The sequence below is a fragment of the Amblyomma americanum genome, chromosome 4, assembly GCF_052857255.1.
Source record: "Amblyomma americanum isolate KBUSLIRL-KWMA chromosome 4, ASM5285725v1, whole genome shotgun sequence".
In the NCBI taxonomy this organism is placed as follows: Eukaryota; Metazoa; Arthropoda; class Arachnida; order Ixodida; family Ixodidae; genus Amblyomma; species Amblyomma americanum.
Window position 1 is genome coordinate 207,604,212 of NC_135500.1, and position 26,631 is coordinate 207,630,842.

The 26,631-nt window shown below is 46.3% G+C and overlaps 1 protein-coding gene across 1 annotated transcript in view; it reads left to right on the forward strand.

Moving 5' to 3' along the window:
• The window catches only part of LOC144129185 (cell adhesion molecule Dscam1-like), a 136,113-nt gene that overhangs the window by 97,026 nt on the left and 12,456 nt on the right, over positions 1–26,631 (forward strand). The window contains exons 12-21 of the mRNA XM_077663163.1: positions 1,753–1,929; positions 3,129–3,273; positions 4,187–4,323; positions 6,222–6,353; positions 7,216–7,383; positions 8,011–8,081; positions 8,330–8,585; positions 9,691–9,789; positions 19,533–19,718; positions 23,710–23,921. Coding sequence (XP_077519289.1) covers positions 1,753–1,929; positions 3,129–3,273; positions 4,187–4,323; positions 6,222–6,353; positions 7,216–7,383; positions 8,011–8,081; positions 8,330–8,585; positions 9,691–9,789; positions 19,533–19,718; positions 23,710–23,921 — 1,583 coding nt within the window. The remainder of the gene's footprint in view (positions 1–1,752; positions 1,930–3,128; positions 3,274–4,186; positions 4,324–6,221; positions 6,354–7,215; positions 7,384–8,010; positions 8,082–8,329; positions 8,586–9,690; positions 9,790–19,532; positions 19,719–23,709; positions 23,922–26,631) is intronic.

Sequence of the window (26,631 nt, forward strand, 5' to 3'; positions counted from 1 at the left end):
ACCAAAAACCAATTATTATATTATTATTCTCCTTGTCAATTCCAAAAAAAAGAAAAATATTACCTTGCACCTGGCAGACGTTACAGAATACTTATAAAAATATGCGAAAGTTTTCAGAAAAACTCAGCTAGACACCACGAGGAGACAGATACCCGCGTTTCAAATCAAAACAGTAAGAGGAGCAAACTGAAGGGAACCCACGGGGTTGCACAGAAAAATAATCTAATAAACGGCGCATGACCGGCAGTAATCCGAATACGGCAGCATCTTTCAACGTCCCCCACAGGATCGGTTATCTAGTATGCAGGCGAGACAAAGATGGAAAGATAGAGAGAAGGGCTCTTATCTCCTCAGTTTTGGCCCAGCCGTTTCCGGTCGCGGGTGAAGAGGCGCTAAGACCCCCAAGGGGGGCAGGAATAAAAAAGGAATTGCATAAGAATACACGCTTCAGTAAGCGAAGCGTTTCGTCTTGGGTACCTCGGCCTTGCCTCCTTCCCTCCCCATTGTGTCACTCGGTGGCATGCGAAAGGAGGAGGAGGAAGATGAGAAGGTGCTCTCATTAAGGCTGGACGCCGCGCGCGGCCTACAGTTCTGACGCCGCCGCTCGCACACGTGGAAGAGGAGAAGTGCAGAAGGGTACTTGAGCGCTCGCGCGCGCCAGCCGTGGCGAGACGAGGCACAAAAGGCTTCCCCCCACTCGGCGCAAAACTGCCGACCGCATCGAATCCGTCGAGCGACGGCAGTGGGGAGAACAGCGAAGCAATGGGGAGAGGAGGGAGGGGAGCACGACGACGCGCTTTGTCGCCGCATCCTCGCGAAGAATGCGCCTGTCTCGAGCCGCCAAGGGAAACTCCATCGATTACGCGCCAGGCCCTGCGTAAAACCCAGTTTTCTTCCCCACCGCCCCGCGGCGCGCACCTCCTTCCTTCCCTAACCCTTTTTCCTGGGTTCCCTGCCTTTCCTTCCCTTTATCCCTATCTCCCTCATCGTCTGCCCTCCGGGCGTGACGGCGGGGGGTGTGTGCGCGTCCGACACCCGCCACACAGAGCGGAGCACGGCGGTTTAGGTTTTGGGAGTGCGAGGGATTTCGCAAGAACACGGGGAAAGGATGAGGCTAGTTTTCGAAACAAATAATAGAGGTAGACGGATAGGGGGATTTTGTTGTTCCAAGAATAAAACCAGGATTATGGGAAAGATGTCGTTGGCCTCCGCTTTTTCCCCTGGATCGTCTATTCTACCTCTTTCTTATTCCTCTGTGTTAGTTTATGGAAAACGATATCTACATTTACACCTTCATTGCAGGAACAATTATTGGAGGATTATACTTTTTTGCTTTGCCAGCGAAGTGTTGCAATCTCTGTTTCAACGATGTGTAATTTGGCGAAAATTCTGAGAAAGCATTCTGGGTACCGACATTCATTAACACGGTGCGAAAAGGCATTTTGCACGGTGAATGCAAAGCCTACGCCTGACGCCATGTGCAACTTTTGCTCCGAAAAGTTGTCCACGCCGCAACAGTTTTCAATTCGCGACATTCCTCACTAAATTACTGTATATGCATGACGTCATGCGTTACAGTCACACGAGTGTGCTGAACGAAGGCACGTCCTCTCCAGTTGAAAGCGTCCATCCTTTCTCCGCCAACACCCCCACATAGTGTGAAGGTGCGGCGTTAAAGGGCCGAGCAGGAAATATCTCCCTCTATGGTGCCGGCGTTCATGGCGCTCTTTTGTGACGTCATTTTTCGCCCAGGGGAAGAAGGTGGAAGTGGCTTCGAGGACCTGCGACTCAACTTCCGGTCCTACGTGCTCCCCAACGGAAGCCTGGTGATCGCTGACGCGGAAGAATTTGACGAAGGCCTCTTCAGGTGCTCGGCGCACAACGGCATCGGAGGCCCTGTCGTCCACGAAGCTTCGCTGCAAGTCCGCGGTGAGTAAAGACCGAGCCCTTCACTCCCTCCCTCTGTGCGAGTGCTGCGGCGATGTAACGAGAGTAGGATAGGGAAAATTCGTCTATCATTCATTCGCACGATGGGATAAGAGTCCTTGTCATAAGCACGCTTAAGCAATCAAAATCGGGTGCAAGCAGTGAGTGAGTGAGTGAGTGAGTGAGTGAGTGAGTGAGTGAGTGAGTGAGTGAGTGAGTGAGTGAGTGAGTGAGTGAGTGAGTGAGGGAGTGAGGGAGTGAGTGAGTGAGTGAGGGAGTGAGTGAGTGAGTGAGTGAGCTAGCTAGCTAACTAGCGACAATGAATATTTACGATAACAAGGGTGATTCTACTTGTTATTGAGAACATTTTGTTTATTCGTGCTCACCCAACGAATGAAAAACTGAAGGCACATTTACTGATGATAAATTTCAAGGTAACTTTTGAATATGCTTTTCCTCCGGCTCTGATTCAATCTACTGGCGTTCGTGATGATACCAAGTGCATCGGGGACTCCGTTATGGCGGCTCATAGGGGAGCGATGTGCTGATCCAGCCGCAGACATCCGCGGCAGAATTGCCTTTCACATCACAGCCGATCGGTTGTGAAGGCAACCTATCGCATTTGATGCCTGTGTATTTTATTTGTGTGTGTGTGTGTGTGTGTGTGTGTGTGTGTGTGTGTGTGTGTGTGTGTGCGTGTGCGTGTGCGTGTGCGTGTGCGTGTGTGTGTGTGTGTGTGTGTGTGTGTGTGTGTGTGTGTGTGTGTGTGTGTGTGTGTGTGTGTGTGCGTGCGTGCGTGCGTGCGTGTGTGCGTGCGTGCGTGCGTGCGTGCGTGCGTGCGTGCGTGCGTGCGTGTGTGTGTGTGTGTGTGTGTGTGTGTGTGTGTGTGTGTGTGTGTGTGTGTGTGTGTGTGTGTGTGTGTGTGTGTGTGTGTGTGTGTGTGTGTGTGTGTGTGTGTGTGTGTGTGTGTGTGTGTGTGTGTGTGTGTGTGTGTGTGTGTGTGTGTGTGTGTGTGTGTGTGTGTGTGTCGATGTTTTTCACCTTATTAAAACTTCTCTTTCAATGAAACTAGCCTGCTAGTATAAAACACGCTGTAATCACGCGGCATATGCTAACTTCTGTTAGTCATCAGTGTGTCTTTAAGGTTCGCTTTATCAAAGCACTGCGTTGTTTGCGCATGCGCGCAGAGCCGCCGCAGTTAGAGCCGCCGCAGTTCAAAGAAGCCTTCAAGGCGCTGCACGTGCGACGCGGCGAGACCCTCCACGCCAAGTGCGCCGTGCACGCGGGAGACCCTCCCGTGGTCTTTGGCTGGGAGAAGAACTATCGGCCGCTGCATAACTGCTCCAGGTTGGTGCGCCATTGATTTTCACGCCTCATTAGGCACGCTCCTCCCCTTCGGGCCTAATTACCTTTATCCGCTTTGCGACTGCACGGAGGCTTGCGTCGTAACACTGGCTCCAGGCGTTCGCGCCCAACTTTGCACGCCGTGGCCTTGACCTTATCGGGGTGAGGATAAGCCCGGAGCGCATGTGAACAATGTTCTAGAGGTCGTTGCGCTGAGCATGTAGCGGCAAAAATATGCAAATATTTTTTTTATTCGGGGGAGTGAGCAAGCCTTTCGGTAGCTGTCTTTCACTGGCAACGTGCCCGTAAGCTGCAGCAAACAAAGAGCCCGCTACTGATATTTATAGTTTTCTCCTTGATGTGATTTGTGTCTAGCAACGCACTGCAAATACAAAGCAAAGAACAATGCGTAGAGGACATTGCTCATTCTTAGTTACAAGTGTGCTCATTTTTTGTTGCATCGGAAAGAAAAGCGAGAAAGAAAAAGGAAAACTATGGAGGCCATGGAATCCAAAACAAAAGAAACTGGAACAATAGAGGCATTTTTTTAACTTTCTTGTGTTACCAGCTTTAGTTCTAACTTGCATTTACCTGCGTCGATTTTACACAGCCGCAGAAAAAAACATTAAATACTTAACATGCGCCAAAAATGCCAGTCGTTGCTTCTGGAATTGTCTGGGGTGGGCTTTGTGCGACAGTTATTAGTATACTGCACTCGACTGAAAATATATGAAGGACGAACGCCTCTTTTGAAGGAGCTTTTTGTTGCTATTTTTTCAAATTTGCTGCATTCTCGCAGGTAAATAAACGAGTGTTTGAAGCTTGAATTAGATTTGAGGTGATCATCTTCTCAGCGAGTAACTTTTTCGCCGATCCGGTGAAAGGGGGTGACTACCACATGCGTGTGAACCTGCAGGTGCGTCACTAGGAGCGACAGCTACGCATCAGAGTTCACACTGTTGACCACCCTTAGAAGCGACACGGCCATTTACACTTGCGTCGCACAGAACGACATCGGCAAGGCCACCACCATTCTGCACGTCGTCGTTCAAGGTGAGTGCAAAGGCTAACGAGCTCCAATTCAGCTCCAGGACGAATTTTTCTTCAACTGCGAAGTTTCTGAGAAAGCTGAATAGCTTTTCTTTTCTTTGTAGCCGTATAGCTGCGCTCGGGTGGATGCCAATGAGTAATTATTCCCGTATTACAAATCTAATCCACCGTGGAGGATTCCCCTTAACATTGGACCGAGAATTGATCTGTGTGGCGGGAAGTCGTGACGTAACGACGTACACAAAGCACTAATTAGAAGTTTTCGTTCGCCTGAACGGTTTAATTAAACTCCTAAAATATTATATCGACGTTTAGAATGCTGGATAGTTACTAAAGAATTAACTTCGGGTTTTGTCACGTTCATGTGGCCAGAATAAAAGAAAGAGATGTGGCCCATTTCTGAAGCGGATGTTTAATGTTATTCGCATGCTGAAAATTCGTGCAGGAGCTTATTGAAATTAGAGTGGTCTTCTTCTTATAAAAGCTGATGGGTGATAATCCGTCGATCTAGGTTCTCTGCTATTGTCGCCTGCTCGCAAACGTAAAACATTTTTTTATATTCCAGTGAATCGCGGCTACAATTTTTAAATTACAGTGACCCCTCAAGTGCGTAAAGTCAGAAACCAGTTTATGCAACTTTATTAACATGTTTACTGCCTTATTGAGCTGAGGCCTTTCGTTATTAATTTCCATAGTTAATGGGGCTCAAGTGAAATCTCCTGCGGCCTCTTTTCACACGCCATATATTAGGTTACCAATCGGCAGAATTCGTTAAAAAAAATTTCCATCACAAGCCAAGTTAGCGCGGACGCTTCTACGTTCACACTACGCTCAAAGGCTAATGCGTAGTGTGCTTACCTTAGTGACGCTAAGAGCGAAAAGGGCGAGAATATGTTTACAGGGCAGGCGTCTTAATTAGCTATTATTCGCTTTTTCAATCAAATGTTTGCCTCCTCAAAAATAGACTTGGGAAAAGCAACGTCTGGAAAATATCTTCTCGACCTCAGAATGTACTGCAAAATCATTTTGTGCCACAACTACTAAGGCGCAGTTTTCAATTTGAAGGGCCTCTAACTCACTTCCTCATCTGGAGCCAAGTTTTTTTTTTTACATGTCAGCCGTTTTTTTCTATTTTATTTCTCAGATCAAATCTTTCTAGCGGGATTAAGGACGGAGATCTTCCGATTTGGGAGACTGCCTCTTGTAAGCTCCTCGGTAGGCTGTTCCTTCGTCTGTTTCATCTCATTTCACGGAGAGGTAATTAAGTTAAGAGTGGACTTCGAGAGACAAAATAAGTGAGCATAGAATTCAACTGCGCTCTTCCGCGATCGCTCTGTGGGCAAGTCACGTTTCGCTGGCTCTTTCCCTCATGCGTATCCACTTAAGAAACGTCCTCAATCGATCTCGGTATCGTCAATCCCCCCCCCCCCCTCCCCCCAATTACTTTTGTAAATTTCGATGTCCATTTGTCTCAAATTCTCGTTTTACCTTTGTTTTTCTTGCACAAGCAGCAGGCATTGCCAAGTACGTTTCTTCGTTAGGTTCCAGGTAGTCCTCGGTCGTGTCTGCAAAAAAAAAAAAAAATCAATGATAAGTTTCAGCTCGCTTCTCCTTCGCTTATATCCGTATAGCTCGTAAGAGAAGCTTTAATTTTTAATATCTAGAGGACGACAGAACGTCTAGGACAAGCGGAATCTGTGACAAAATTTCCTTGCTTCCCGGAAAAGAAAAATGGTTCTAGTGGTTGGTGTATAGGAGCAAGAAATCATTCGAGAGAACAAAAAAAAAGAAGAAAAAACCGATATACTAAACTTACAATAAAACATAGAAATACTGAGGCGCTTTAAATTATTTTTAAGTATTCTTTTTTCCTGTTCCTTTCTTTTTTTTTTATTCTGCAGAGCCACCAGACGCACCCTCAAACCTGGTGCTGACCAACTACACCAGCCGAACGGCGAGCCTTCACTGGCAGGCGCCTTTCGACGGGAATAGCGAGATACTCAAGTACAAAGTGCAGTACAAGCTCGAAAGCGGTGAGTCTCCGCGCGTTTGTCCTTCTTCCCCTCTCGGCGCCTGTCGTGTTTTAAGCGGGAACAGCAGCAGCAGCAGTGAGATGTTTCAGGGTGGTTGTTGGTTCTCAATGCCAGCCTTTAAGTGAACAGATCAAGCGCCCTAGTTGGCATTTGTCTTCCTAAAGGTCCGTGTGCTGCGCTCGTTAGCTCTTCACTGTTGCTGCTTCTTTGTTCCAGCTGTGGTTCGATGCTAGCTGTCTTTGCTGCGCCCGCCAACTTAAGCATCCGCGATCTTTTGTTAACAGCTCGGAAACACGGAAACATTGTTTAAGAATGTGGCATCGTTCTCGCGTTACTTAACTCCGAGCGAGAACTGTCCGCTCTCCGTTGAGTTTTTTCACAAGCTCGCTTTCCCCTTTACTCGCGCGCGTTATCGTTGCTTTTTTTCGCGATCGTTTTTGGTATATGCATAATTTGAATTTTGCTGCTTCGTTCGTAATGTCCAGTGCACAAGAAGGAGAACGCCCACTGTCATCCAAAAAATATTTTTGGTACTTTTTTCTGTGCACTCTAAGACCTGTTGTCTTGAACCGTTACCGTTGAATCAGTGGATACTACTCAAAATAAGGTGTGAAGCTGCAGTTATAATACCACGGCGTACGTCATTAAAACATCGCTTGTCCATTTCTGTTTCATGTCCTTCTTTTTTTTTGTTCTCTTTTTGTTGTTTAATTCATGTTTTTGCTCTCTACCCTACTGAATCATGTTTTGTTTTGTTTTGTTTTGCGCTGAAATAAATATCAGCACATGCAAGAATTCGGAAAGAGCATGAACCTATGAAACAGATAATAAACATGGAATTCGCTCGATTTTTCTTCTGTAGAACTGCTGAGTGGCTTCAGCTACGAGACACCAGTTTCACCGAGCAGTACATCAGCCACGCTCACGAACCTTCAGCCTGTGTCCACTTACGAAATAAGAGTGGTCGCTGAAAACGCCTTTGGAACCAGCGCCCCGAGCAACATAACCGTCGTTACGACGAAGGAGGAAGGTAAGGAGGAAATTTTTTGGCTTCGACCGAATAATCAACATCTTTTTAGTATCTTTAGAAGACTTAGTCCGTACAGTCTAAGCAAATAAATGTGGCAGTCAAGGTTCGAACCACAGAATTCGGCACACTACAAAACACTTCGGCGTGCGCGCATAAATGATATCGCCATACCTCCACCACAGTTACTATGTTTCAATGTGCATTTTTAGACGCGTTACTGACACCATTGCCAATGTGCAGGGCTTCTGGCTACACATGCCGCGGTACAAGGTCTCTGTTTAATTTGCATCTTTCTTTGGTATTCATCTAGCTGCAATGTACCGCGTGAAGGCAGAATTTGAGTTTTAATCGCATTTTGGAAAGCTTCCCATAGACAAGACAATAGCCAGGCGATGCGGTCAGCTGGAAAAAAATGTCTCAGCCACCAAATGCAGGCGAAATGAAGCTGCATGCAAACGAAAGGAAGAAAATTGTTTCGTCGTGGACACAAACAGAAACATTTCTTATCAGCAGTTGTATTACGCAGAGAACGTAACAGGGACATTCTCTCCGAGCTTGCGAGAGTCATTCCCCTCCTGCGCTTGCTTTTGGACCAATTTTTATGAAATTACGTTGATTATTTTGCAGCTCCTTCTGGGCCCCCGACCTCAGTCAGCCTCTACACGACAGGATCGCAGTCGCTGAAAGTAACATGGAGGGTGAGAGAACTCATCTGTCAGTGCCGTTCGAGCATCATTCATTGTGACGTTTAAAAGAAAAGCATTCTACTAGTGAAATGTTCCATGTAGTGCTCAAACCATCAGGAGTAGTGCTCGAGAGGTCGATCGCGTGTCTTAACTGATCATTAACTGGCAGATGACGCTTCGTACATCGAGCAGTTTATTCCATAGAAGATCATCATTTCTGAGTGAGTGAGGGCGAATGTAATGGCGTGGTGACCTCGCAGCCACCGTCACGTGACCAGCACCACGGCGTGATCCTTGGCTACCACGTGAGCTACCGTGTGGCGGACGGCGGTGGCAACGAGGCGGCTTCGGTGAAGCAAGTCGACTCGCGGGGAGCGAACTCGAGCCACGGCCTGGAGACCACCTACCTGACCAACTTGCGCAGGTTGACCAAGTACGCGGTCACCGTGCAGGCGTACAACAGTGCCGGCCGGGGACCCAGTTCGGAAGAGGTGTACGCCACCACACTTGAGACTGGTGCGTCCCTGACCCTCTGCTCTTCACGGACCATATCATTGATTTCATTGATTACTAAACTTCGCAACTACCCTGGTAGTTTCAGGTGACAAGTGAAGGCTCAAATTTCCAAAATCGAAGCGAAAAAAATTACGATGATATTTATTCAGCCCTGGTCCTCAGTAAAGAAATGATTGCCTGCATGAATAAAGCCTGCCACTGGTTTGAATAAAGTGCGTCATATTCTTCTCTAACGAGCTGCGTGCACTGGAAAGGTTGCTTTGCTTGCAAGCTTTTCGAAAGCGCTTGTATATTACCGCGGTGTAGGTAAAATTTGTTTGCCAAGAGCGCCGAGGGTAACTGCGTTTTCGAAATCGAAATTCTAAAATTGATATGCACTTATATTACTTACGATGGGTTACTGCCGCTCAGTAAATAATGAGGCTAACAGTAAATGCTAAAAAGTTAACTATTCAATATTAGTTAACCAGCCTACTAGCTAAATTGTCTTAGCTATATTCTGATGGGCTACACCGCTCGCAATGCTATGCCGAGAAAAGCGTTCTCATTTCTCAAAAAGATTATTTTTAAAATTTAAAGAACGTCTTGAGTGAGACACCTTGGACAAAAGCCACATATATTCTATTTTTCGAGGTTACTAGCCTTACCCCGTTTGCTCTTTTTGAAGAAGGCAGACGTAACTTATGTGTGCTCATAATATACGGTAGTTTCATTGGCAGATATAATTAATAATAATAATTGGTTTTTGGGGAAAGGAAAATGGCGCAGTATCTGTCTCATATATCTTTGGACACCTGAACCGCGCCGTAAGGGAAGGGATAAGGAAGGGAGTGAAAGAAGGAAGGAAGAATAGGTGCCGTAGTGGAGGGCTCCGGAATAATTTCGACCACCTGGGGATCCTTAACGTGCACTGACAACGCACAGCACACGGGCGCCTTGGCGTTTTTCCTCCATAAAAACGCAGCCGCCGCGGTCGGGTTCGAACCCGGGAACTCCGGATCAGTAGTCGAGCGCCCTAACCACTGAGCCACCGCGGCGGGCATTGGCAGATATGCAAAATTCTGGAATGTACGAGTTGCCACACATTTGTCCATACCGGTTGCAGCACCCCCGACGTCCCCGTCTGTTCAAGTGGAGCCCCACTCTACGACGTCCATTTTCGTCCAGTGGAAAAAAGACCCAAAGGACAGATCAGAGAACACCGGTAAGTGAAAATTCAGTCTCTTTTACATAGTCTTCTTGAATAAAATGCGCTTTTCAAGTGTGATATAAGAGCCTCTTTAAATGCCAACGCTTTGCAGATACTCTTGATAACCCGCTTTGAGCCAGCGGAACTCTTTTATACCCAGCTTCATCTAAGCATTATTTTTTTTACTTTCTGAACTGCTAGGCACTAAAAACTCGAGAAAAAAACGTCGTTGGTGATACACTGTAATCTTATTAAAAGGTAGTCCATGCAAAGAATGACCTCTCCAGAATCTCTGGTCCTCTCACATACGCATGAAGAAAAATATCCTGATATATTCAGCTTCGAAGCATTACTGAGCCTTCATTGATTAAAGCGAAGGTACGAAGACTCCCCCGAGGTTCCCCATATTTCGGTTCGTTTTCATTAATCGTTTAAATCATAGGGACAAGCATATCGCTTATATCTAGCCACTATTACCATCACGCCTGCTTCACGAGAGCGCCGCCCGCCTTAAAGTGCTTTAGCGGCATCCATAATTGCGAACTCTTAACGCAACCCACAACGTTCTATGTTCTTGTAGTTCATTTTCCAGGTTCTTCATTATCTCAGCGTATGTACTCTAGTTGTCCTTCGTAAACTGCACAGCTTGAGTAATGGAAATGAGACTGGGAAGTTGTGTTCGCACTTTTTTTTTTAATCTCGTCTTCATCTCTTTAAGAGCAGGTTTGCATTATGTTCTCCCTTTCACAGTTATGGCTACTGGCACTGTGGGTTTTTTATACTGAACTTGTGTGCTCAGTTTATGTAAGTTAATCATATTGACTTTAAACATCGCTGAAAAAAGAAGAAGTACAAGTGAACGAGATAGCGCAGAAAATTGTCTTCCCACTGATATAAATAATTTTGTTCTAACGTCTTTTTTTACGGCACACAAATCAGCACTAAGTTCGATGTCATTCAACCATTTCAAAAGTATAATCTAATTCATTTTTGGCTAATACTGGAGTAAAAAAATATATTTTTTCTTTCGACCTAAATTATGGCTGTTTATGTTCTAGATATTCAAGGGCCAATAATTCTCTCCGCACATCCGCTGCTACCTGCGCGCATTAAATTCAAGCGTATTCGGGCTTACTGTTTTTATATAAAAATTATCGATAAACACACCACTTAAGAAGTACCTTAACGTGTTAAAAGATAAAATAAACATTGATAATGAAAGCGTGTGATATGCAAATAACCAAAGCCTGAGAGATACACGCAAGAGCTGTGTACTAATCCAACTAGTGAAGCCTATTAGCTCAGTTTTAGAGCCTTTTTTTCTGTGGCACTGCAGTGCAAGATTATTATTAACCCCGTCACGGCAGTTTTGATCCAGCCAGGTTGAGAGAGGTTCGACAACACAAACAAGATAAACGCTGAACGTTGTGTATGCAGCACACAATTAGATAATTAAGTGAGAGCTGCAGTCGCTGATAGAGTTAAGGGTATAAAGAGTGTCCTGTCGGGCAACCGCTCTACACCAGCGCTAATTACCAGCCAGCAGTGCACCTCTGACAGGTTTTCAGCACGTGGGGTTTATTGAATCACAGTGCGCCAGGAACGACTTTACGGGATGGCTGCTTTCCCGAGAATGAATATAATTATGCTAATGGGTAGCTGCCCCACATGTTATAATGAATTCGGTACAAACACTCGCCAGCTAGATATTGTGGAAAAAGTGCCAGTATAGGTTTTTTTTTTTGTTAGCGTTTCGATATTTCGTACTTTGAGCAGGTATGGACAACAATGTGTATGCAGCTGGCTGCCGTCACACCAGCCTACTACAAATGTCGTTGCACGCTATGTTGTTAATAAAGAAACTCTTGCGATTCCGCTAAATTGTATTATAAATCAGTATTCCCATGCAAAAAAAACAAGCTTCTTAACAATGGTTCCATACAGTTGCGGAACGTTCAGTTCTGGCGCACATCTAACAAATTCTACATGCGTTACAAACAACGTGTTTACTAATATTTGAAAACCAAAGTAAATGGTAATAACATTACGAAATGCTTAGCGCTCGAACACTTTCCAACTCACCACAGCGCATCCAAGGTGAGAATTTCGCATTTGGTGCTCAGCTTAGGTCAGCAAGACCGAAAGACGAAATTAGCCGCCTGAATTGTATCACTACACCTTATGCGACAGCGTAAGATTTTCGTTCTTCAGAAACACCAGCGTCGGTGTCCGCGGGGATAAAAATTGCGGTGGGAGCAAAAAAAACCGAATTGGTCGAAAAGCAGGATGTGTCACACGAGGTGCGGCGGGTCTTAAAAGTGATTAAAAAATAAAAAAAAAACTGGTGATTACAAGGTCGCAACATGCCTGAAACGTCATTTGCACATGTAAGTATGTGGAATAAATAACTGCGCTGAAAATGAGATTCGGGCAATTGGTCACAAACAGAACTCGTCACCCCAGGATTGTGAACCAGACACACTACCACTGGGCCACTCAGGCACGTTAGTACAACCTGATTCAAGCGGAAATTTATATGTTTGTCTTGTGGTTTTTCGCATAATGATTGTGATTATTTGTTTTTTTTTGGTATTATGCGGTTCAACGTCCCAAAGCAACTCGGGTTATGATGAAGGTTGTAGTGGAAGACTCCGGATAATTTTGACCACCTGGGGTTCTTAAACGTGCACTTACGTCAAGCAGTATTCGGGCCTCAAGCATTTCGCCTCCATCTAAATGCGGCCGCTGCGGCCTGTATCGAGCCAGCGTCTTTCGAGTCAGCACCCGAGCACCATAACCACTGAGCCACCGCGTTTATTGTGATCGTGAAAGTAGATACAGTGTCGGTGCCTGCGTTTGGCAAGAGGAACCGCTGACGGGATCAATTAAAGCTGTCGCGCACATCTTACTGTTGAAGGCGGAACTTAAGTGTCCCCCTAATTTTGCCATTGTTTCTGACTGGCTTTTTTTTTAGTACGAGGTTACAGCTACCAGTGACACTATCCATGGCGGCATGATTTACATCCTCATTATTTAAGGACCCCGTAAAAAAACTGTTGAAGTTCGAAAAATCGAATTCGCGGCAGAATATGCTTAATCGATACACATTCCAAAGAATTCCTATGCACCTCCCAAGCACGAGGGCAATGTGTTTGTCCACAAAGTAGAGTAACCAGAGACCCATGAAGAAGTACCAGATTTAACGCGCTGAAACGCACGACGCTGGCTCCACTTTACCTGACAGCTCTGTTCAATGGGCCCGAGATCATTGTACCTTCTTTTCACCGATAGGATGCTCCTTTCCGGCGACAAATATCTGTGGTGGTGTCAAAAATGTCTGCTTCAGGTCGACACTGTTTTCTACTCTAGTTTCCACCCGGGAACGAAGCGTCTTCACCCCCAAGCCATTTCCTAACTTCGCAGCCCGCTAGAACCATTATGACTAGAAGCAGCTGTCGTGCGCGTTCGACGCGGGGACAGCTACTTTTCCTACTCGCATAACTCGATTACCAGCACGAAGTTGTCATCATTCGCTCCCAAGCCAGTCGTGTGACGGCGACTGTGCTAGGGGCTATGCGAAACGAAATAGCGCACAGCGCAGTTACTTCGTCACGCGGCAACGGCGGCGCTGGAAGCAGATCCGGAGGTCTTCAACTGCGCTCACTGCAAAGCCCCTCTGTGACCGAGTGCAAATCTCGACCCGCGCATATTCAGCGTGCCTCGGCAGCGGCACACAGCGTTAACGCTGTAACGAGGGAAAGAGAAACGACTTTGAATCCGCCTGCTGACGCTCCGTCGACGCCGTCGTTGATCGAAATTAATTTCTCGCGCCCACGCCGAGACAGGGGCGCGACTTTGTCCCCTCTAGTGCTTCTCTCCCTCTCCTCTCATCCGTCCTCCTCCCTCCGATTGTCGCCGGGTGAGCGCAAAGCCGAGGCCCGCCCCGAGGCGAGTATTAATCAGTCCGCCCATAGCACCCCCCCCCCCCCCCACCTCTTTTCGCAGCGAAAGATGAGGAAGCTTAGACAGAGGGAAAGTTGAGCATGTGCGCTAGCTGGCGGACAGAAAGGAGCCCTCTGTTCTCCTTCCAGCGCAGATGTTGTTTATAAAACACGAACACGCAAGTAAGTAGTCGGGGAGCATTGGTAGCCACCTCTCTGTTATCCCCTGTCCCCTTTGCACACTGGCCGTCTATTCTGGCCTGCTCAACGCTCTCTGCCTGACCTCCCCCGACGCTCCCGTCAAGTGCTTCTTCCTTCCCATTTTCCCGCACTCTCGGCCGCGAAAAATGACGCAGCAGTGCATATGGAGACGAGTTAATTTGTCGTCTCTCAAGCTAAGTGGACCGTGGACCAGAGTCGATGCGAGAGCCGAATGATGACCGTGGCAGCGGAAGCTCGGGGTGATATATCACGCTTTAACAAGAGCCCTCCGTGCTTGACGTGGTGGGAAGCCGCATCGCCGATGATGAGTTCGACGCCTATCGCAACTCGCCCATTGTTTTCCGGTCTGCATCGTAATTTGGCTTATATCGACTGCTGCGATCGCGTAGGTTTGATGTCTGTCACTCGGGAATAAAGGACTTCTCATTATTGGCCACCGAAACTTTCAGCATCACTCCCACGTAGAAAGGTCTGTTCGCGCTTGCAACACCTTGTTTAATGATCAATCGATATTTCGCTAGAAACGAATGATTATAAATTGTAGTGGCACTTATGGTCCCACGGCGTCTGCAACTTCTCCTTTGTTCAGCCAGTTAGGGTGCCTACCTCTCTTCACAAACGTGGCAGCAATCAGCTTTCTATGAGGAGCGCTGTCATCGCCAGCAGTCGATGCAATACCGACCGGCAGCAACCGCTGCAGCGTAACTAATTGGCATTTCCCCGAAAGGCGGTTGAGGCAAATCATCATCTACATACGAATGCAACTTTCATTAATTTAAGCGCGTTTTTGGGGGGTCCTCTGAAAACTTCTGGCTGTGAAATATGGGTTGCAGAATTCTGTAAATCGATTCCAACAAGAGGTCGGTGCTTTTCGGCTTTGTAGCTTCTTTGCATGGCATCACATTTCCCCTAAGTTGCGTACTAAGACTGCGCTTCGTACAAAGCGCGCAAAAACTGTCTACGGCATGCGAAGCGGTCCTTCATGGACGAAGGAGACACCAGACAGCAGCTATGGGATTCAAGGCATGGTCTCATTATTTTGTGACTCGGTAATGACCATACGAATGAATGTACGCATAAGGAATAGCTTTAGCAATCAGCATTAATGCCTACATGTATTTTTCTTATCTGTCAAGCGAACCGCTCGTGAGCATTATACGATAACGAGAATCTATGTAGAAATGTGGTGTCAAGTGTGCGCCCTGTTATTGCAACTAATAAGCATTTCCACTTTTTCCCCGAACTACTGCGAAGCGTATGCCGATGTGTTTTCGCCGACACACTAACAAATATTTCTCCTGAATGTTTAAATACACTTGCGAAGCCATTTTTCCACCGAACTCCTCGTCAAAGCATGTGCTGTCAGTCCCTCCTGTTTCGCCTTTCTTGCTTAAGCAAGGAACGAAAAGTTTAAAAGCGCCGCAAAGAATATCTGCCATAAACTGTAGTTATGAATGATCTGCCACGACGCAGCTAGAGAGAGAGAGAGAGGGGGGGGGGGGGGGGGGGGTCTTTCAGACCGGTGCTCTGTTTCAGACTCGAAATTTAGATAAATATATGGCGCCTAGCAAATATCATGAATACAGCGGTAATGATAAATATAGAGCTGCGCCAGAAACAGAATAGCAGTCAAGAATGAAAGATGCTCGTCTTTTGAAGGGACGCATGGAATTGAGATTTGCTGGAAAATTTGTTCCTTTAGAAATGGCACTTGTTTTGAATAAATGCTCCGATGGGCACAAAATTTGGCACCTTCAAAGAGTGCACTTTTTCTTAGCAATATATAATCCACTATGCTCGTCATCGCACCTCAATTCGGCTTGGTTTTGCAGCCCCCCCTGTAGTCATACTGACGCCTCGCAATTGTGAACGGGGAGGCGGGAGTTCTACACTCTACGCAGCTTTTGTGCTTCACTGTTTTTTTTATCAGTCTCGCCACTAAGCTCAGATATGGGTTCAGCAGCTGACCTGGTTGAGTGTCAGCCGTCAACAGCAGTTCGAATGTCTGCGTGACACCTCCGTCCAAGGCTCGGGATTATGAACGTGGGGCCGGAGTGTGTGTGTGTGTTGGGGGGGTGGGGAGGTGGGGGGGGGGGGGGGGGAGTGAGAGTAGGAGCGGGGGCGACTTGTTTACACGACTGCAGATATACAGTGAGCTTCGCACATGCGGCCTCTCGTGCACTGACACTCGGAAACGAGACACACCGCTTTGACCTACAATATTTCGGGTTGTGCGGCATAACGGTAGTGAGGCCTGTAAAGCGTGTTTTGCCTGCACAACAGTAAAGCGTAAGGTGAAGCAAGCTTATGATCCCTGTTTATTTACTACTGAATGCTACGCTCACCTAGAAGTTGCATTGCGAAAGCTTTACTGGCCTAGCGGCGGCGATTTCGCCATGGGCTGCAGTTTGACCTTCATTTGACCGAAACTGTGCCGTAGCCTCGGCAACGCCGCAGCCGCCGCCGGCTTGGCGCATGCGCTCTCCGCAGGTGGTCGCCGCCTGAACGCGTGACTCGCCGCGCGCCTGGCTAAGAGGAGCGCCCCCTGGCATAGTCAGTGCGAGCTTGGCCATGCATGAGAGCGAAGCCATATCGTCTTCTCTGAGCGTTGCGCGGCAGCGGGAGGCTTTGAGCAGTCGTCGGAAAGCGGCGTCTGGCCGCCCCGCAGATATCGCCCGGCGAGCTGCTTCAGTGGAGAGAGACCGGAATGCCGAGCGCGCGAATCCTTCGCTTGCATATCCAGACTTAGTCACAGTTAAGCCAAAACCATTTTTTTATTGGCGTTACATTTTCTGCACTCGCCTCTGATATGTCTTCATATACGCTGTCCCTGGCATTTTCAAAACGTTCCCGCCAAAATACGACCCAATTTCGGGCATCCGGGATTTTGTAAAACTATCACACCGCTCATATTTGTGGCCACATAGTGTCATGGTTTTTCTGTGCCCTAAATAGTTTTGTTCACACCAATCACTTTTTTGTCGCTAAACACAGTTGGCCATTTGTGCAGACGGTTAAGCGAGAGACGTAGAGGGTGACAGAGTGGAATGCAATGCAAAGATGGAAGGGGGGGGGGGGTGTTACTGGAGGAGGATCCGGTTGGTTACTCCATGTTGGCGCTAAGGAGAAAGAGGACAGAAACGCAGACGTGTGCGGCACGTGTACAACGTGTCCCTCAAGCACGACGGCCTCAGGAAGCGCGCTCAGTGCCTGCCAAGCCTTCAGGGCTGATCACAACTGGCGCTACCATCCGAAAATTTTGCTCTTCATCATTCGGCCGGTATTCGAGATTAGAGCACAACATGAGGCTAGTGTTTGCGCGCTGAATACATGGCATATACAATACACATCCTTGACGGTATTGTCAGAGCACGAGGCGTCATGGGCAGTGCTGTCGGCGATACCAATAAGGGTTGAGTAATGGCGCGTAAACGGTAGATTTTAGTAATGGAATTATAATTTGCGAAAATGGCTAGTAATTTACAGTTTTGTTACAAGCAGCAAGTCACACAACAAAAGCATCACTTCACCCAGAAATATTTAAAATTAAATAACAATCTGAATAAAACAATTGCCAAGCAATGCCAGACTTAAGGCGTAAATCATCTTGAGATGACAATGCCTGTTACTTTAGTCTCTCTGTGCATGCCTTTCGATAGATCAAGAAGCACTGAAGTATTGCATTTGTGCCTGTTTGACACTCGCCGGCATAAACAGCGTTTAGCTATCTCCTATCAATGTCAAGATTATGCACAAGTTCTCCCCTCTTGGAGGAAGGCCAAAGAGCGGTTAATTTTCTCTTCTTTGTTCTCTTTTTAAGAGCACAGTACCGTTTCTGACATTTTGTCCTGAGCTATCTATCCAGGCTTAGAATCAAACTTGTCCAGTCAAACATCGACGTTTATAGCGCTTCCTACAGTTCCGCTAATTAACAACGTTTTCAAAGTTGTTGCGCGGCATATATTTTGTCAGTGTGAACAGCAGCATTTTTATAGCTTCAAATTTTGCGAAGCATAAAAATTCTCCCCATCGCACTGACTGAACCGGAAGCGTGAAAACAGGAAGCGTGCTGTACAGTATGATTTAACCTAAAAGCACTGCTTTGCGCAGTGGCGTGGAAGATGATTCAGCATGACTGTGTTCGAGGCACGATACACGCAGCCAAAGCTCCCGACATTTAAAAGGCACCGTAATTTCCTTTTTTATGTAGGAGTGTTTACTGTGCCGGGATTCTTTTTCATAAAAAGCATGAAAACTGAATCGTCACCACTACTTTTCACTTCAAGTGGGGGTTCCAGGATATGCGTAGTTACTATAAAGAGAGTCCACTATGTCGCACAAGAAACCCAGCTGTCTGCGCAGCTGCACTCCTTGCCTCGTTATTCGATATTCTATTATATCGTAAAACTTCGCGCTACAAATTAATAGTTTAATACTTTTTCCACCTCTGAACGCAAAACAAGAAAGCAGAGGTCTTGATTCCGGCGCAGGTTCTTGATTATATATTTTTTTCAATTCATGCCACCTTAAGTTCTTTTTTTATGACTGGAACTACCAATGTGCTTCGAAAAAATTAATCTCGAAATGCATGTCGTATAGGAAATAGGGCAAGACTTCGAAAACAGTAAATGTAAATATTCCTTACATGGCCATGTTTTAGCCTCTACGAGCAAACTATATGCAAAATTTTCCACCACCAGAACCATCCAGAAAATACGGCCCTTCCTGCTGGGGCATGGAACCTCTTGCGAAAGGCGTATTGCGTCGACACTGTCAATGCCGTTTCTTCCTCGTTAAAAATGTCATTATGCGTTGCACAGAGCAGTGAGGCGAAGATTCCAACCTTTGCTGCTCTGTAGCCGGCATATTGCAGCAAGTAGTAGCTGGCTCTGTGCGTCTCCAACTAGAAAACATTGAGCCCAAGATCAAATGCGATTGCACAATAGTAAAAAGAGGCGTCGTTGACGCCTTCCTCGGCTGCGGTAAATTGATTATCTGAACGACGGCGAGCACTGTTGCTGGGAAACGAAAAAGCGCGTCAAGTAGTTATTCATGCTTCGCATTTTGGCCGTGGGGGTGCAAAACTGCATGGTGGCAGTTATTCGTGATCACTGAAAGAAACATCGCTAAAGAGATTCTCAAGTGCTCGCATAATACCGCAGTACGTGTAGAAACGTTTCCCGTAAACCTCAACCGGTGGCACTTGAGCAGAACAAATTGTGAAGAAAACTGAACATTCAATACAGAGTCATTTATTATAGACAGATCAAAAGAAGCAAAAATCAAATGCTACGCCGAACACAATCCTTGAGCGTGGATTGTTAGCTGAAGGAGGAATATATAGCGTTTCAGACAGGGCCGCCAACTGTCTTGTTATTTAGTTGTCGTTATGCTTGTAAAATCAAAACACACAATGAATACTGGAGTGAACGGGCACAAATCTTGTCTATCCAAAAGTTAAGAAGAGCGCAGGGCGGCACATTCGAAGTTTACGTGCTCAAAAATCTTACATGTTTTCTGACGAGTACAAAGGGCATTCCGAGCACGGTATTCGAGTTCTATTGCCCCCCCACCCCCCAATGTCTCACACTGCAGAGTACGTGCTGCACTACGGGAGTGAAGACGGCGACTGGAAGACGCACCAGCTGGCGACCAACGAGCGGCAGTTCGTTCTGCAGAACCTGCGATGCGGGTCACAGTACCGCCTCTACGTGACCGCCTCCAACAGCCTGGGCATGGGAGAGCCCGGCGAAGAAGCGCTGGTCCGCACCCGTGGATCCCGTGAGTACTTTCTCTTGCTGGAAACCAAAGGCTGAGGAACCTTTCTATGCCAGCGTGTTCTATCCAGTCACTCAGCGCGAAGCGAAGATAAAAGTGAATGCAATGGAAAAGAATTAATTTATAATAAAGTGGCCAGAAACTCATAAACAGATTCACTTCCAGTATTGCCTCTGCTTGCTTATCGCGATTATCGTGGCCATCCGCACTCCGATGTCCAAGCTTTCCTTTTTTTCTGCTTATAATGTTCCCAAGCGTTCCCTGTCACTAGCGTAATAGTGAAACGCGTATAGTGCATAATAACAGTGCGGAATGCCAACGCTGCTCGTCACATCCTTCTTTTTGAGCAGCCAGGAGAAGAATCGGTCGGCAGAGTGGAAGTCGTCGATTAGAAAATACAAATGTTCTCTTCCCGGTCTGACACCCAATGCGTAAATTTTTTTATTCGATTGCGTACAAGCTTCGTTGGAGGAAAAAAAAACCGGGGTCCGCCATTGTCGCCGCCGTCACACATTGCGGGATTCCCCTCACTCAATCTGTCATGGTGTCAAAAAGCATAAAATTGGAAGAGAACTAGAATTGGAAAAGAATTGCAGTTAGTTGAAGGGCAGTTTTTATCTGGTCTGGCCAAATGCTTGGCGTTCCTTATATTTACAGGGTGTTCAAAATTAGGATTTACAGAAATCTTATAGTTAGGCGCTGAGAGGTAGGTGAAATCCACCTCTGCCCATATTTTATGCGTCCAGTGTGACAGAAAGTGAGATAATAGTTATAACCGGTAGTTGTCTAATTACTAGAATCAATTAGAAACTTCTTTAGTGACTACTGTAAGCAGGCATGTTTGTACTGGAAACTAAGAGGCAATCGTACTGCGATACGATTCCTTTTGGAACAATTCTTTCGGCTCGGAAAGCGCGATTGCGAATGGAAGGCGCTGAACATCGGCGAATAACTACTCCCCGCGAATCGCAGCGTTTAGTTTATCAACAGTGTAGAGCGACCTGTGAACCTCAGAACATTTTTCATTTCACTTTCGACTATCGAAACGGAAGATGCGCCCCAAGCAACAGCTGCGTCACACCAGGGAGGAGATTAGGGTTGGCTGCCAACGCCTTGCATGCGTAACAACGCGATATGTGTCGGTATTTTGTGGGTGCATATATCGGCACACGCGGGCCCTAGAAGAACTCTGCTAAATGGAGCAGGTTATAAATGCGACTCTAGGCCTCTATGTTTCTGTTATAAACACTCGCTCTAGCCGCAGTAGCTAAAGTTCATTTAACGTGATGAATTTTAAGTGTTACTTAGTTCCTAATTTTAAGAAATCTGCAAAGAATAATTGTATGTGCTTGCGTGCGTGCTTGCAAAGGCAGTGGGCCGCGAAATTGTGGCACTAGCGCGGGACTGATCGCGTTCGAATACGCGCGTTGTCTAGCTCAGAACTGCTAGTCGCAACTTTCCACAGCCATCTGTCGGGAGACGAACCGTCAACCAACACATGCAGGAGTCTCTACGGGAGCCAGCCGGCAATGCAAGTCGGTGCCGCGGACATAAGCGCGCACAACGAGGCTAATCAGGGTAAATAGTACTTCGGTTGGGCCCGGTTGGTGAGTGATAGTCTTATGGTGAGCGATGAGCTTTAACACTAGACAATCCACAAAGAAGGGACAAGCGTCTGTCGGTGTTCTTGTCTGTTCTTCGTAGATTGTCTAGTGTTTGTGCTCATCGCTCACCATGATACATTTAAACGTAATTAGTGATTAAGTTTCCCCCTAAATGTCTACCCTCCAATTCAATACAACAAGTTGAAGATAATTTCTAAGGTGACATTATGACACGAGCTAAAATCACGCAAGTTTCAAAGAGAATCCCTGTACAGTCAGTTCTCTGGCCTTGCTGTGTGGGAAACGCCCCAAATGTGCAGTTTCCCTTTACTCAGTTGTCTCCTTGTTTCGGCTTCATGGTTATTTTTTTAATCGCATGGTATGGTGTCTCACAGGTACCCCATCATGTCCTGCGTGTGTGTCATTCTTTTTCGCTTTTTACAGATTTATTCATGTAAAAACCACGGCTGAAACTGTCAGGTGACCGCAATAGCCGTTAGTCCCACCTAACAAACGTACTGCTGAAAGGCACGTTGAGTTCATGGTTCATCTTCCTGAAAACTTAATGTAACATGACCAAATTCAACATAATCCCAACAAAAAACGCCCCAGCTCATGTGCTTCCGTAGCGATGGCAGATCCCGGGACCGGCAAAAATCTTTTCCTTCCTTTTATTTATATTTTTATTTTAACAGTAATAACAACTACTACTACTACTACTACTACTACTACTACTACTACTACTACTACTACTGCTACTACTACTACTACTACTACTACTACTACTACTACTACTACTACTACTACTACTACTACTACTACTACTACTAGCGCACTGCTTGCATAGATACAGCCGGAAAATTTCACTGACCTCGTGCACTATAAACACGAATACTCCTACATGGGAAAAAAAAGAATACTCTAGCGCGCTTCTTTTATTATAAAACGAAGTAAGCTAGAGGTCAGTTTACTCCCTTTTTACTGCTTGCTGTTTAGAGTGTAGTTCGCGACGCTTTCTCCAATATTACGACCACAACTGATGTTAAGGTCAGCATCGCCACGAAACTCAGTTTGCTCACACACAACACGTTTAAGTAAAAGAAAGAAGAGCTCTGATTCTCATCAGCATCAATATATTGCTAGCGTTAATGTAATGAAATGCTTCTTTACTGTGCATTGTTGTACGGACATTGCTCGCCAATAACTATCGCGAACGTATTTCCCACCTTGAAGTAAACTAAATCCAAGTTAAACAACGTGTGAACGGACACGTTTGGGTCTCTGTGGCTTTTTTTTTCTTTTTTGGCTCATCACCCCTTTCTTATATAAGCCTAAACAGACGTCTTCGAATGCTGCCGGCGTGGGCGCTAGGAGGCTGCGTCGATAGCGGCCAGCAGGCGCCCGCATCTGCGTCCCAAAGGACTCCTTACTTGTCTCAAGAGCGCTGGCTTTTTTTTTTCGCCCAATTACGCTTGGAGGACCCGCACAACTGCGGCAATAAACAACGCTATCCCGTGTTTTAATGACGTTAATGCGGTTAGTGTTTGCGCACTTCACCCAAGCGAAGCTACTCATTCGGAGGGGAGTTTATCTTTCGATGTTTTGCGCTCTGTAGTACCCTAGAAGTTCTTTTCTGATGCCTTTCCTGAATCGCATTAGGCACCTTATTATGCAACAACGCCTATTACGAAGCGGGTGTATTATTCCGGTGAAATATGAACGGCGTGAAGTTTGGGTAGATGTCAACGACTCTTATGTAATGTAGTACGTCTGCGTGTGCTTAGTGATGAAAAGAATAAGAGAGCGCAAGAACTTAGGTAAAGTATGAAATTAGTCTCTTTTATTGCAGCACATTGGCTATGAAAGGTTCATGCTACGTTTCTGTGTCGATTCCGCATAAAAATTGTTATTCTTTAGTTTCTCGGATGCTCTTGTCGCCCTGCTGGCATTATTATCCTGCCTCCGCAGTCACTTCCTTCGGCCTGAAACTGCTTAATGACTGGTTAACACTATAAAAATAACAACAGTTTAACTCGTTTGTTCGTTAGTTCGTTCGTTTGTTTGTTTGATTGTTTGTTTGTTTGTTTGTTTGTTTGATTGTTTGTTTCATTGTTTGCTTGATTGTTTGTTTGACTGTTTGTTTGTTTGTTTGTTTGTTTGTTTGTTTGTTTGTTTGTTTGTTTGTTTGTTTGTTTAAGTTCACTGTTAACTGCGTCAGTCTGCGTGCCCGAAGTAATAAAACGCAGTACTTTACCAGCCGCCAGTTCCAGGTTTAAAAATGTTGTGCAGTTGTAGGCACACAAAGAAACAGTTTATTTTAGAAGTCTGGCAGCGGCCTTGAGTGCCCTCAGCTTGTCTCTTCTTCTCTTTCCGTGCCTGCACCCGAACAGCGCCCGTGGCTCCAAGCAAGGAGGGCTTCGTGGTCGCCAACAAGACGAGTGCCCTGCTTCGGCTGGGCCGCTGGGGCGACGGCGGCTGCCCCATCAGCCGCTTCGTGCTCCAGTACCGGCAGAAAAGCGAGCCCTCATGGGCCGCCGTGGCGCTCACCGTGGCGCCACCTACGTCGGGGGAACACACCCTCGCACCGCTCGCGCCCGGCAAGGTGGGAAAGGGCAGCGCGATGACGCACACGCTTTCGCCGGCTTCTCTCTCCCCCCTTTCATCCCCATATTTCCCAACACGCCGCCGTGAACCCTGCATTCGTTATAATTATAATAATAATTGGTTTTTGGGGGGAAAGGAAATGACGCAGTATCTGTCTCATATATCGTTGGACACCTGAACCGCACCGTAAGGGTAGGGTAAAGGAGGGAGTGAAAGAAGAAAGGAAGAATAGGTGCCGTAGTGGAGGGCTCCGGAATAATTTCGACCACCTGGGGATCTTTAACGTGCACTGACATCGCACAGCACACGGGCGCCTTAGCGTTTTTCCTCCATAAAAACGCAGCCGCCGCGTTTTTATGGAGGAAAAACGCTAAGGCGCCCGTGTGCTGTGCGATGTCAGTGCACGTTAAAGATGGTTCGCTGAAAGCTGATCTTCCGCTATAATGGCTATTTATCAAAGTACGCGTGTCTGTTTGTAAAGAGAAGGTACTGGGCCAAACGCTGAATTTCGAATATGCCGAGCGTGTGAGTCCTTATTCGATGGCTTACAAATCTTGAATGCTCCTGTACCTTAATTGTGATGATGGTCAAACCTCACCCTGCTTCAACAGTTTGTGTGTCCTGATCACTTGGCTTCGTAGGAGACTTATGGTATGCCTAGTGGGTTCGCGGCGCTCATCCGAGGTTTCGTGTCGCGGTTATTTTCTTAATACCTGCCGCCTTTGCGATCTAGCTGACATTCTGCGGCTGAGCACGAATTCACGGTTCCGATCTCGACTGCTGCGGTCGCATTTCGATGGAAGTGTAATTAAGGCATTCCCAAGTAGAGATATTTCGCAGCAAGGTAAGGAACCCCAGATGGTCAAAATTAATCCAGAGCCCTCCAGTATGCCGTCTCTTATAGTCGCAATTGCAGCGTTGAAGGGGAAGTGTTAATCAATGATTCAACCAATCAAACAATCAATCAATTCATTAATCAATCAATTGTTAAGAAGCTTCGCCGTCTACCCGTGCCTCTAACTACTTTCCCTTCAAGGAACCAGAATTATTATCTTGCAGAATTTAGACTGTTCTTTGTAAATCGCCAGTTTTCCAATATTTAAAGTTTGCTATTCTACGAGATTTTTTTTTTCTGCAGCAATTACAGTTTCTTAGCTTTCGAGGCATTAACCAGGCACTAAAATTCAGTCGTATGATGTTTAGGGTCGTTCACTGCATAATGGATATTGTTAACTGCCGCAACCAACCTCTGATTCCATAGGCACGACAACAGGATGTGATGTATTCAACGCGCAGGAAGCCAAGGCAGGTCTTGGAATGGTTCACACATAGAATTTCATGCTAACGTCCTTTCAACACACCCAAGATTCGTTTTACGGCATAAAATCCCGTATGGACTGAAAATTACATTTTTTCTCTCTTACTCAAAAAGAAATGGTAGAATAAAGCTTCATTTGACACAAAAGGAAACGTAAGGACATTTAAAACACTCACAATGGAATCGCTGATCTCATTCGCATTTTTTTTGCACGCGCGGCTCAACCCGCCAGAGAGGATTAAAAACATTCGGCGGCAAGCACTCTGTTAAAAGAGTCGTTGATGAAAGTTTTACTTTGTCCTGCTAGCTCTCTTATTTTTTTTTTTTCGCGTGCGCTGAGCTGTAGAAGACGAGTGCGCACTGGGCGGCACTTAAGGTGCATAAAATCAGAGAAAAAAATTTCGATTATCCGGACGTTGAACAGTCCTGTCCTCCTATTAAACACCGGCGCGGAGAGGCCCGCGTTTTCCATTGACCAGGAACACTTCACGAACAAAGAGTACAACGCTGAGACCTCGCGTTCGGCACAGAGCGAGGCTGCTTTTGCTCGCAGCAAAGGGCAGGCTGCTAATTGCTGCGCGAGCGTTTCTCCACCGTTATTTCACTCTTGATGTATGCGAGAGCGTTAAATCCGCTTAACGATGGCGAGGTTATATTTAGTTACGCGCGAAAAAAACACGTGTAAATTACTGCAATATCCATTGTATAGGAACACTACGTCCGTCCTTTCTATTCTTATTGCCTGAATGACAAACCATTTAAATTAGCTTGAATCGATCACACCTCCCGTTCTAGAAACGAGGTGTAATTTGTGACTCTTCTTTTCATGGACTGTACAAAACTTCTCAAGAAAAGTCGTATACTATCCAGCCTTTCGCCTAATGACTCGCCTGAAAATGATATAGGAGGCAGATCCCTACAATAACTGATTTTTTTTTTTTGCCAATATCGCGCGCGGCTTGAATTCTTGAGTCGGCCTAGACACAAAACTCAAAACTTTGCCTCCTTTGTTCTTCAATTGTCTTATGTTCGTCATTTCACATATGAATCGCTACACATGACAGCAAAGTTGTGTCATGTCACGTCATGCCGTGTCAGGTTGTCTCGTAACCGTATCGAGCCCCGCCTTGTGCTTTCGCGTACATGAAGCCTCTTATTCACGAACTGTAAACTGACTAAAGATTCTAAGTGTAAACATCATTAATAAACCTGTTGCAAGAAACAGGAGGCTTCAGCGCATGCGCGCACAAAGCTGTGCCCTCATCCGCCACCCCCCACCTCAGCCATTCTTTTCTGCTCAGCAACAATATATTTTTGTTCCATGCCAAATGGTACCCAAAAAAGACACAGTGGGTATAGTATGAAGATCACGTGATGTTCTATTATAAGT